This window comes from Ochlerotatus camptorhynchus, unplaced genomic scaffold, assembly GCF_037179485.1.
Source record: "Ochlerotatus camptorhynchus isolate MF236.1 unplaced genomic scaffold, CSIRO-AGI_Acam_v1.1 ptg000448l, whole genome shotgun sequence".
NCBI lineage: Eukaryota > Metazoa > Arthropoda > Insecta > Diptera > Culicidae > Ochlerotatus > Ochlerotatus camptorhynchus.
Genome location: NW_027040934.1, coordinates 156,179 through 168,181, shown reverse-complemented (window position 1 = coordinate 168,181; position 12,003 = coordinate 156,179). Strand labels below are relative to the sequence as shown.

General features: G+C 36.0%; 1 protein-coding gene across 1 annotated transcript; it reads left to right on the top strand.

Annotated features, from left to right (window-relative positions):
• Window positions 1–5,385: 5,385 nt before the first annotated feature.
• LOC135711975 (adipokinetic hormone/corazonin-related peptide-like) lies at window positions 5,386–10,185 on the top strand. Its single transcript, XM_065234950.1, has 3 exons — window positions 5,386–5,469; window positions 9,701–9,893; window positions 9,974–10,185. Exons 1-3 carry the CDS (start codon window positions 5,456–5,458, stop codon window positions 10,097–10,099), a joined length of 333 nt encoding a protein of 110 aa, XP_065091022.1. The 5' UTR covers window positions 5,386–5,455; the 3' UTR covers window positions 10,100–10,185.
• Window positions 10,186–12,003: the final 1,818 nt, after the last annotated feature.

Here is a 12,003-nt window from a genome sequence, read left to right as displayed (position 1 = left end):
TATTCCAAGCTCCGTGCATTCAATAAATCAATTAGCCATTAAATCCTTTACTCTGTATAGCGAAGCATATTCCATTATTGAAGTGGATGAAATTGAAGAGTCAGATCTGTGCAATGTCATACAAGACAGTTCATTAGAGGAATCACTGATCAACATAATCAAAAGAATGATGTAAATCATCAGGTTCATCAAATCAAATAAGACGGCTTCAACAGAAACGAGGGACATACAAAAAGATGACTGTAAAAAGGATTTTCAATGTCTGGTTGTAGCTGTGGTTTGAACGTCCGTACTCGATGGAATTCAATAATGATAATAATTGAGTGTTTTTGTAGCTTATGTTTTTAAAGCTTTACTTACAATCCCGATGTGCCCACCAATGCTTTCAGCTGATTAATTTTTCATTCTAAAAGAAGTTTGTAAGACACTTAAGCTATTGGAGAAGTTAACGAAATGCCAGCTAAAAATACGTCACTTGCATGAACATAATTCCTGTCATCACTTTTACCTAGAAATCATATTTTAAAATTTTCAACTTGTTTCAAATTTCAAGCGTTATAATCATTTTTTAGGTTTATTAGAGAAACTTTCAGCCTTGGGCTGGTTCGTCTCTTAAGGCGTTATAATATTTATATTTTCACACACTATACAGGCTATGCTATGGAACTCTAATCTCCTGAATATCTTAGTGTAGATGAAAATTATGTTTATTATTTCAAAATATTTCAAAAAGGTCGAATTGCAATAACAAGCAGTTCCTAACATGTGAACTTATCAAAGTAGTTAGCTCAACAACCGGTACCGGTCAATATTGGACACCAAGAATAAATCAATTCACGGCCACATGGCTTTAGATGTAAATTAATATCTCGTTCAAGACAATGCTGTTGGAATTCCAGTGGGATTGAGAGAATACCTGAATACGCCTTTGATGCCTAGAACCACCGTATGGGAAACTATACGTACCCGATTGCGTAATTCCCTGACGATTTCTGTATAATCCGTTCCACCTGAACATTTATTCACTGAAGTTGGTCAACATATGAAGAAACAGCGAAAGCGATTGTCTGGATCAGAATTGGATAAAATCATTTAAAGTGTTTTTATGTTTCTTCATACGTGAAGTTTGAGATTTTCAGAGTTGGTTGAAAATGCTATCTAACATGAAGCTTTAGTGTGATAATTTATTAACTAAAGAAAGGTATGATGAGGGTTAGGTAGTTTTGCTAGAGTACGGCAGTATGAAAATTGAATAGAAGTTGAAAATGAGCGTAGGGCCATTAATGCGACAATACTAGTCAAACGCTAGTACTGTCACATTAATGGCACTTCGCTCAGTATCAACTTCTATTCAATTTTGATACTGCCGTACTCTAGCGGAACTATCTACTTACCCCCTTTAGACCTTTCTCTAGCTAATAAATTATCACATAAGGCTTCATGTTACATAGCATTTTCAACCAACTCTGAAAATCGAAAACTGGATGGGACTTCCAACCAACCCAGGATAAAATCTTTTTTTTTGCTATCTATTGATGAGAGCTACTAGCTACTCTCCTGCTTCCCCATGCATACCTACTATGAGACAGACCAAATCTCGCTACCTGCCGTTTAGATATGAAATACAAAGGATAATAACTTTAAAAAAAAAACTATCTCTTCGGTGTTCAAGCGTAGCACTACTGTAATTGTTTAGTGTATTCTGAGAGACAAAAGATGTTCCACACATCCTAAAATTATCGAAACCGTAGAAACAAAGTTTGTTTAAAATCAACGGCATTTTGATTGTTATTCAATGGTTGGTCAATTGAACTCTCAAGAACACATATAGACGGTCAAAATGAGCACACTGAAAAGCTTCAATAAGTACTGAATTTAATGGTGGGTTGACAAACATGAGGTGGACCGAAAAATTGTGGATCACCTGTGGAAAGAGAGGGTTAATATGTTGCCTATCGTGGCAGATTAGCTTAAAGTTTCTAACTACTTGTTTTTTTTTTACAATTGTATCAAAATTGTCAGATTTTACATACCGTTCTTTACTACGCCTTCAAATGTCGGACATCTTAACCCGGAAAAAAATAACAATACAATTACCATAAAATAAAATACAATTACATCAAAATCTATTGCCAACAATCGATCTTATTGTAAGTATATTGTGCAAGAAATTGTATCATATTGTTATTACAATAGATTTACAATACGTCCCATGTAGTAAGAACTTTCAACAATAGAACAACAAAAAAATTAGTGGTAAATGGCTCATCTTTGTTCGGGAAAAAGTGATTTTTCCTATGGTTAAGATACATAACAACCCCCTTGTTCTATTGTAGATTTACCCATTTACCATAGATTATATAGTGAAAACAATACATTATATGGTGATTTTATCGTTGTAGACAATATGATTTATTGTAAATACAATAAATTCTATTGTATGGTTACAATACATTTCATCGTGTCTCTATGGTTCTTTTTTATACGGGAATATATCCAGCGGCGCCGGTGGTGAGTGGTAAGCGTGGGTTCAAGCCCAGTCGGCACCGCCAGGATGTTCTGAGGCATAACATCTCTGATCACGCCTTCCTTCGGAAGGGAAGTAAACACGTTGGTCCCCGGTTCATGAGTTGATGGGTCGATAGGTAGGGTTCAGGTGTGGGAGCTGCCTTCCTGGCGTCGGTAGCATTGGTGCTCAGCACGGAAAACAATATTGACGGAAAACAAATCCAAGGAAAAAAAAATAATACATCGGGCACTTTATAATTAAATCTTGAAATTCCTATACCGCAATAAATAAATTTTAATATTACATCCAAGAGGATGTACCTCAATCATATCGAAAATATCATGTCATTTTTATGGCCACAAAACTAAACAAATGCAGTAAAAGCAGCGTAATGTCAGCGTAATGATAATTTTGTTCTTTTTGGCAAGTAATATTACACCATATTTTTGACACGATTGAAGTGCATCCACTTTGACGTGATATCAAAATTGATTTTTTACTGTGTTTACACTCAGGACTTTTTTTACATGGGGGATATGTACCGTGTAAAAACAACCTACAAAATTTTGATTTTTCACGTGCTTAAATATTTAAAAAAAAAATCAGATTTTGATGCTATTTCCGGAGCGATTTGAGATTTGGGCGTAATTGTTTTTGTAAACAAAGACGTCAATTGCCGATTTCTCTTGAATTATAGCTCAATCTCATAAACAAACTATAAAAAATTATAGAGGAATCATTCCGCTTCCTCACAGCGTTATTAGTTTTCGAGATTTAGCTTTTATTCGTGAGAAATCGGTGATTGACGTGTTTGTTAACAAAAGCAATTACGCCCAAATCTCAAATCACTCCGGATTTGTAATTATAGCATGCTATGGTCCATACAGACATTTACAAAAAATCTGTATTTACACCAAAAATTGTGATTTTTTCGATTACCTATAGCTTGAAACGGATAATGTGATTGGAATCAAGTCGATAGGTTGTATCGTTGTCGAGAAATCGTTAAAAACGTACTGTGTAAATCGTAAAAAAACATGCTAAAAAACCGCGTAAAAAACCGTGTAAAAAAGACTTCAGTGTACAAACTAGAGTGTTTCAGCGTTATGTGAAGAAAAAAAAGAGTCAAAGTCTGGGTTTTCAAACTCTACCCCCTCGAATGATAGTTTGTGGGGTCAGAAACACCCTGCCAACATTTGAATTTGAATTTGAACTTCTTCGTGTACAACCTTAGAAGTATTGGGAACATCTTGGTTCAAGACCGGATGTGAATCCGAGTTAACCCCGAAAAGTTATTAGCGTTTCAAATGAATACCACCTGTCTTACTTTTATTCATTCCTTTATTTAAGCTCGGTCTCTGTTCTGCAATCTAATACCAATCACCGACGGACATGCATTGTCATCCATTGACAGCAATCGAATGTGCAGGAAGGCAGCTTCCACAACTGCGTAGGATATCGCATCCATTCAAACACACATGGGCCGGGACCAACGGCTTTACTTCCCTTCCGAAGAAAAACGTGGCTAGAGACGCTTACCACTACACCACCGGTGTCGGCTTGTCTTACTTTTGGTGATGGCCTAACTCACTTTGTGCGGTTTTTATTTTTACTAACAGGCATACGGATAGCAATGTAAAATTTGTTTCAGATTGGCGTATTGAGTATCAGTGCTACCGACGCCAGGGAGGCAGCTCTCACACCTAGAACCTACAGATCGACCCATCAACTCATGAACCGGGGACCAACGGCTTTACTTCCCTGCCCTCCGAAGGAAGGCGTGACCAGAGATTGTATGCCTCAGAAAATCCTGGCGGTGCCAACTGGCATTGAACCCAGACCCTTGAGGGTGAGAGGAAATCACGCTTACCACTACCGCCAGATTTTCGAGAATCCTCTTACCCCTTAAGTGCTGCACAGTAGGCCTGGTAGTTTAGATATATTTTGTGAATCTCTGATGTGCAACATATACCATATAGACAATAAAAAATTATGGAGGCACAGGATGCTTTTATTAACTGGTTGTGCTGGTGTTAGATTAGATAAGATTATATTTGACAGGGTCATGGCGTCCTTGCCCCACCCCTTCGTAAATCCAAGCCAGACTACAGAAATTACGTTAGTTTAATGTATACAATTCGAGGTTTTTCTTTTATGCTGTGAAGGTGCAATACAACTATCATGGCGCTTAGAGATGAATTAGCCTAAGGCTAAAAATCTCTTTAATAAAGCTTTAAAAAAAAATATCATGGCGCATTATTTTGTTATTTTAGTGGGATTTTGTGTGCGGTAAATCGGAATATTGACGTCAATCGCAACGCATTTCGATGATGAATATTGCTATTTTTACTGTGATAGTTACACCTACTCAAAATACAGCAGTAGTCCTATACCTTAATCCTCGGAAATGCAGTCCTAAACAACGCTACTATAAACTTACATATTATCACCTGGTTATATGTCGATAGCCACCCTTGAAAATGAAACGCGTCAATCGGATTATATCTGAGCCGTAAGAAAATTGAACAAACATTCCGAATGGAAGATCCTGCCACTTTGAAGTTCAAAGCTGTCTATATCGATTACGTCCTATATCGATGTCCAACACCAAACATCATCGGTTCAGTTTCCCACGAAGGATTTTCCCGCTCCCATGCTAGCGTCTGTCAGCACATATTTACATATTTTATCATAATGAAATATGGTTGTCTCCCATGACAACGTCAATGACAAAAAAAAATAGAAGGACAATGCAACAATTGGAACAGGAACAATACATACAGTGGTATTGAAATGATTTGTTGAATTAGATATAAAAAGGAGTGCTTGGACACAGGACAGCATCAGTTTCATTGCAGATATCCATCAGAAACATTTGAGAGCTATTGTGATATCAGTTTTCTCCTGTTTTCCGGTTCAAGTGACGTGAAAGAAATCTATCAGAAAATGTTCTCTCAAAGGTGATTAGAAGGCTTTTAAGTTCGGTTATTAATTTTAATTTAGTGATAAACAAAAGCTAGTCAATGTCCAGTTTTTATTGGGACTATAAAAAAATCTACTGAAATGTGAGCTTAATAAGCTATAGTCGAGAAGTTAAAGTTAAGTTAAGGACAAAGTGCAGAGAGGCCACAAATAGCCGTCATTACCGTGATAGTTCAGTAGTGAAATATTCTACAGCACAAAAGCTACTACATGTTTGTAAGAGCTGATATTCGTGCTCTTGGAATTTCGAAACGATAATGAGAAATAAGGCTGCGATTAAACGTCACCTGTGTTAAACTTCATTCCTTGACAAAAAAATCAATAGACTGTTATGGTAGTGCAATTTGAGTCATAATCAGATAAATTTCGCATGAAAATGGTTTTAGTAACATTAAAATGATGAAATGCTTCATATAGGTTCCTTTACTACGTAGCTACTCAAATTTACTGTCCTGGCCGTTATTATTTATTCTAATAGATGATTCTATAGAAAAAGCTTCTAAAAGAAGTTTCCTGAAAAGATTCTAAACGAAGTGAAACCAGAAGAAAATTCTTAAGATGATTAAAAAAAAAGCTTTTTTGGAAGGTCATTCTAGACACTTGTCCGTCTTTTCGCTCTTCTGACTAAAAAAAAATCACATGCTGAACAATGAATCTGAGTAGCTAAGGAGAAAAGGAGCGAATTTCCAAGGATTATGGAGCCTTTAATCGTTTTAATATTGCGTTTCATAGCTGCTATTTAAAAAAAAACATATGACCAAGTTTTCTGGATTTATGCGACCCACCTGAGTACAGCCCATAGATTGAGAAACGCAACTTAACAACTTAACTAGACTTTCTGGAAACATTATATGTCATATAGGGGAAATGTCGGCTTCGGCAATACCTTAACCTATTATCGTCAGGGGGTCAAAGTCCCAGAGTACCCAAATTTGGCCAATAGATGCTCTAAAACACAACGTATCCACATGCCAAAATTGAGCCCTCAAAGACGTTGTTTACCCCCTGACGATAATAGATAAGGTTTTGCCGAAGCCGTCATTTACCCTATGACATTTTTGTTCGGAATTTTCATATAAATATGTTGAGTTGATTATTTATTCATAATGTGGCTTGATTAACGCAGTATTAGTCGCGTAGTTGGAATCTTATAGATTCATTGGGGTTATTAAGTCAATTACTTGACTATGTACAGTCCACCCAACATGCTGCTTTAAAAACAAATGAGCAGCATTCACATTATGTGAAATATCGACCTTCTCTTTCATATTATTCTTGTCTACAGCAACCTAAACAGAAATTTCAATTGAATTATATATTTTCTATGGGCTTAATTATAAGCTTAATAAAACAATTACTATATAAGCAATATCACAACTTACAAAACTAATTTAAAATGGAACGAGCTTCACGTTAAAATTTGGATTATATTATAGAGGGAAATATTTGTGTTACATCTGATGTATACATTTGAATTATAACAAACCGTAATGAGTTTATGTTTCTGCTAGGGTTAACTACCCTTTTCCCGTCATTACATTCCGACTTGATTGCTTTAGAAAATAATGTGATCCAAATGTTACCCATACTTTAGTTTGGCAGTATTGTTTCATCTATTTCTTTTTGGTTTGTTACAGTTTATAAGATCCCTATTTTAAATTGTTTTAAATCACTGCGTCTAATAGCTACTTTCGAAAGTGCGATAATTTTTCCAACTCACTGATAATCACTTCGGAAACCCATGGAGATTCAGCACTGTTCACGGAATTCAGTAAGCAATCCTCAAAAAAGATGTAATATTGAACTATGATCGATGAAAATAGCAAAACATTATTACGTCTATAAAATTGAATCATCAAAAACTTTTTTTTTATACACTGCATCAATTTTGTTAATAAATCTAATCTTGAAATTTACAACATCCACGCATTATATGGTATAAGTTTAGATATTAAAAGGAACTCTGTATTTAGATCAGTGGTACAAAAAATAAAATAGATGCGTGTAAAAACCATATAGGGCAGCGTTTCTCAATCTATGGGTGTTTTACAAATATTTACCAATCGTAATTATAGACTACTCTAGCGATTATGTGGTTGGATTTTGTCAATTTATTGGTGATTTCAGGGTTTTCAAGATTTATTCAATAGCTTTTCAGGATAGTTTTAAATGTTATTTCGTTGTTTTTAGGTCTTTGTAGCGACTAAAAGCCATTTTTGCGTTTCAAGAACTTTTTGGCGATGATATTTTACCCGCAATCAGTGTTTATTTTTAATTATTTCATCGTTTTGGGGTGATTTTCTAATTAGATTTATTATTACTCTGTCGGTTTTTTTTCAATGACTTGTTCAATGTTTCCACATTATTTTCGCAAAATTATGTCCATTTTTAGAATAATTTTGCATGTTAACCCAAGGCAGTCGGTTTAAGCTATGTTAACTTGTTTTAATCTTGTTCAATGCTTTCAATGCCATTCTGTTTTAGTGTTTCAGACAATTTGTAGGATTTTTGTGTTTGTTTGGAGTTTTTAAGTCATTTATGCCTCACAAAATCTGAATTCAATATTGGTGGGTCACGAGCTCATGGCATTTCACAAAGTGGATAGCAATTGACAAAATGTTTGCGAACCGCTGGTATAGGGCCATTAGATCGAATGTCATTTGGCCGAATTCTATTAGGTCGACTTATATTATACTGAAAGTCATTAGGCCGAATACCATTAGGTCAAATGGGTCATTTGACAGAAAGTCATTAGATCAAATGTTATTCGGCCGAAATTAGAATAGTCACAGTTTAACATAGACAATTCATTAAAACAATGTTCTACACTCTGAACTGTGTCTGCGGCATAACAAATTTAAAAAAAAAATTGATCTGACCTGCAAATATTTCCTGGATTTAGATAAATTTACCGATCATGAAAGTAGAAATTGTTTACAGAAATAAGATATGCCAATTTGTTCGAGAACAATTTTAGCTAACGAATTTTGGTCTATGATTTTTCTTATAGATTTCTCTTAGTTTTTTCGACCAAAGAAACTTGAGCAGAAAATGAAGGTTCAACAATAAGATTAGTCAAATATTGACTAAGAAAAATAACAAACCAATCAAAATTTTCATCTGAAGACGTTAAAAGTTTAAAATTTGAAGTAGCCGATTTTTCCTTCTATGAAATATGAGCAGTTTCTTCGAGATTCAATAATTTTCATCTCCAGATATGGCAGTCTCATAACATCTCTGATCACACCTTCCGGGAAGTAAAGCCGTTGGTCCATGTGTTGATGGGCCGATAGGTAGGGTCCAGGTGTGGGAGCTGCATCCCTGGAGTTGGTAGAATTGGTACTCAGTACCCGGCGGCGCCGACTGTGATTGAACCCAGGCCTGCTGGGGTGAGAGGTAATCACGCTTACCACAACACCACCGGCGCCGCTGTGACAGATACGTATTTCGACTACAATGTGCAGTCTTCATCAATGTCATTCCCACTAATGACATTGATACCAAAAATATTTAAGTGGAATTAAATTGAAGATAACATTTTTTTTTTGCTGTTTTATTTAAGCATTCCACTAACAACCCAATTTAATTACTTCATTATGATGGCTATCAAACCTTTGGAAATGTTTCCTTACAAGAGGGTTTTTATAGATTTTTCCCCTTTCCTTCCGAATGCCAATACCTTATTTTTCATGTGGTTTGAAGTGCCTCCTCTTTGATGAGATTGTAATTTTTGGTTTTGCTGTGTATGGGAAAATAAGCAAATTTAGAATCATTCTAGTTTGTTGCTCAAATCCGTCGAATAATAGAGGTAAAGCTTAATAGAACGGAAATTAGATCTAAATCCAGTAAATGACTTAATTCTGTTCAGATTACAATAACATGAATTCACAGTATGTTCCATCTTTACAAATCCTGACGTGGAATGCTAAAGATTTGAATAAAATGCTGAAATATGTGATGAGTGTGAATCATAGGAATTTAGATTATTTTCCGAATGATGTCAGAAATTTATCCAACTGTGCTCTACCATATTACTTTTGAAGCCTAATCTGATCCACTACCTCACGAACACTGAGAAGCATTTTTTTTTTCTTAATTACCGTGATTTTTAGCCGTAGGCTAGTTCATCATTTGAAAACTTCACCTCCCTTAAACGAACATGTCGCCAATATATACAACTTTTTCCATAATTTCCACATATTATTGCAGAAGCCAACTGCTGGAAAAGCTTATCTGCGTCATCGTGCTTTGTGTGGTGCTGACATCGTCGCTTTCGTACGCACAAGTCACCTTCTCGCGCGATTGGAATGCAGGCAAGCGGTCACTGGCGGAAGCGGTCCAACCGACAAGCGAATGTGCTGTCATCTGGCGCTCGATGACGAACTTATGTGCTGCCGTGACGGTAAGTTTAGGAAACTTCAGCGCATTGCCGTTCGTGGGATATTTTTCTAAAATTAATCTCATTCAAATAAATTGTTTCAGAAAAACATTCAACACCTTACGTTGTGTGAGGCTAGAGCACTGATCAAGAATATACAGAATGATGATTCTTCTATGGAAAACAACAGCGGGAATAATCTTCCAATGTTTGCGAATGGGCACCTGTAACTTGAGCATAACTTGTAAAATTTACCACCGAAAAGACGACTGGATGGATTTGAAAATGTCTAAAATAGCATCGACTGTTAGAAAGTCAATAAAGTAGCAAAATTGCTAAAACAACTGGCGGGCATATTTTTAAATGATGACTTATATATAATGCTGACGGATATCTGATTAATTTCAGTCAATGGATCATTGAAGATGCTGAGGTTTTGACAGCACCGTACTGTGGCTACCACAGTATTTTACATTGGTTCGTCCGTATACAGTAGCGCCAAATGAAAGCTGTGGTGGGTTCAAAACTCAGCTATCTAAAATGATCCATTCTATTTACAAAACCTCCTATAGGTTAAACCAAGGTGACTAGATGTAGGTGTTCTAATGTGTCAAATTCATGATTCAGCCATGTTGAATTTTTGTATGGGACAGCGACCGAGTTTGTTTAAAATTTGCTATAAAACCGCATCCGCATCTTCAACAAACACCCCACCCCCCCCCCCCTCCCGCAATCTTATCGACCATATAGTGAAAAAGCTGAATCACAATGTACCCACCATGGGTTTAACAAGTCCCCGTCAAGGTGACAGATAACCTTAGTTTCACGTATCCACTTGCAAATGGATCACTTTAGATGCTCCAGTTTAGAACCCACTACGGCATGCTTTTGGTGCTACTGTATATGAACGATCATATGTAAAATACTGTGGTAGCCACAGCATAGTTCTGTCAAAACCTCAGCATTTTCATTGATCCATTCAAGAGCTAATTTTCATTACGTCGAAAGTAACAAAGGTAAACAAAGTCGAGCTATCAATGTCAATCGATGCTCCTGCTATTACACTATATAGGGGAAATTGATGTAATGTCGGCCTAAATGCCCCTAATTTGGGCCCATGCATAAATTCAGCAATCGACTAAATTTTCAATAGTGACCAAAAATATCCATTAGTACCGTTCCAATAACGCGTTCATCTAGATAAAATTGATAAATAGCAGGTTTTTAGCGATGGGCCCAATCTTAGATCCATAGGCCAACATTAAAAGCATTTCCCCTATTGTTCAAATATAGGTTCACATCCTATTTTTAAATTTATTTACCAGTCAAATTGCTTTTTGAGGTAATCACGTTCCGATCAAAATATTTTTGGATGATACTTAAGTCACCCGATTTCTATGGAGATGCCGTTTGTCTTAAGTAACAGTGCAGAGAAACCTATGAAACGTGTACATTCGTCGTTTCGCTTTATCATTATTAAAGTGAATAAATCGAACAGTGTATTGCTAAGATGATTTCATTTTTTAAAATGTAAGCTAGCATTTTGCTTTGTATGATTAAAACCCTGCTTAATACGTTAAATATTGCTATCGATATGAGATTATATGTGTTTAATTGGAATTAGGAATAACTTTTGGGTCCTCAAAACAAAACTTTATTTTTCTCGGATCAGAGCGAATGTTACTTTCGACATAATGAAAATTTGCCCTTGAAATAGGGGAATTTACGTATTCTCGGCAACCTAAGCAGCGACCTTCTTTCTATAGCCTTTTTCTCTATGGAACGCACACATATGCAGTATTGGTTTGTTTACAATCTTTTGCTGCCAGCTGCTCTAACAATTTCAGTCGAAAGAATTGTCAAAAACTGTTTTGAAACGCTTTTACAAAGCTCCAATCTTCTCTAGTGAGAGCGAGTATTGTCGGCAACCGGTTTTTCTTCGGCAACCGTTCCATTTGAACTGCATGTAAATCTGCTGTTCTATTATCGGCAACTCGAAATCAGCTACAATTTGAAGTGCGTGTGTTGCATTTCAAGAAAACCTTGCTAGATTGCTTTTTCTCAGTGGTAAAAGTATAGTCAAATTGAAGCTGAAAGCATAAAGAATCGTTTGCATACATTCAGCGAAATGTTT

What these genes read in the sequence shown, in the direction of transcription:
- LOC135711975 (XM_065234950.1), top strand. An exon ending in ACTTATGTGCTGCCGTGACG is followed by an intron (nt 9,894 to 9,973) that starts GTAAGTTTAGGA and finishes AAATTGTTTCAG; the next exon opens with AAAAACATTCAACACCTTAC.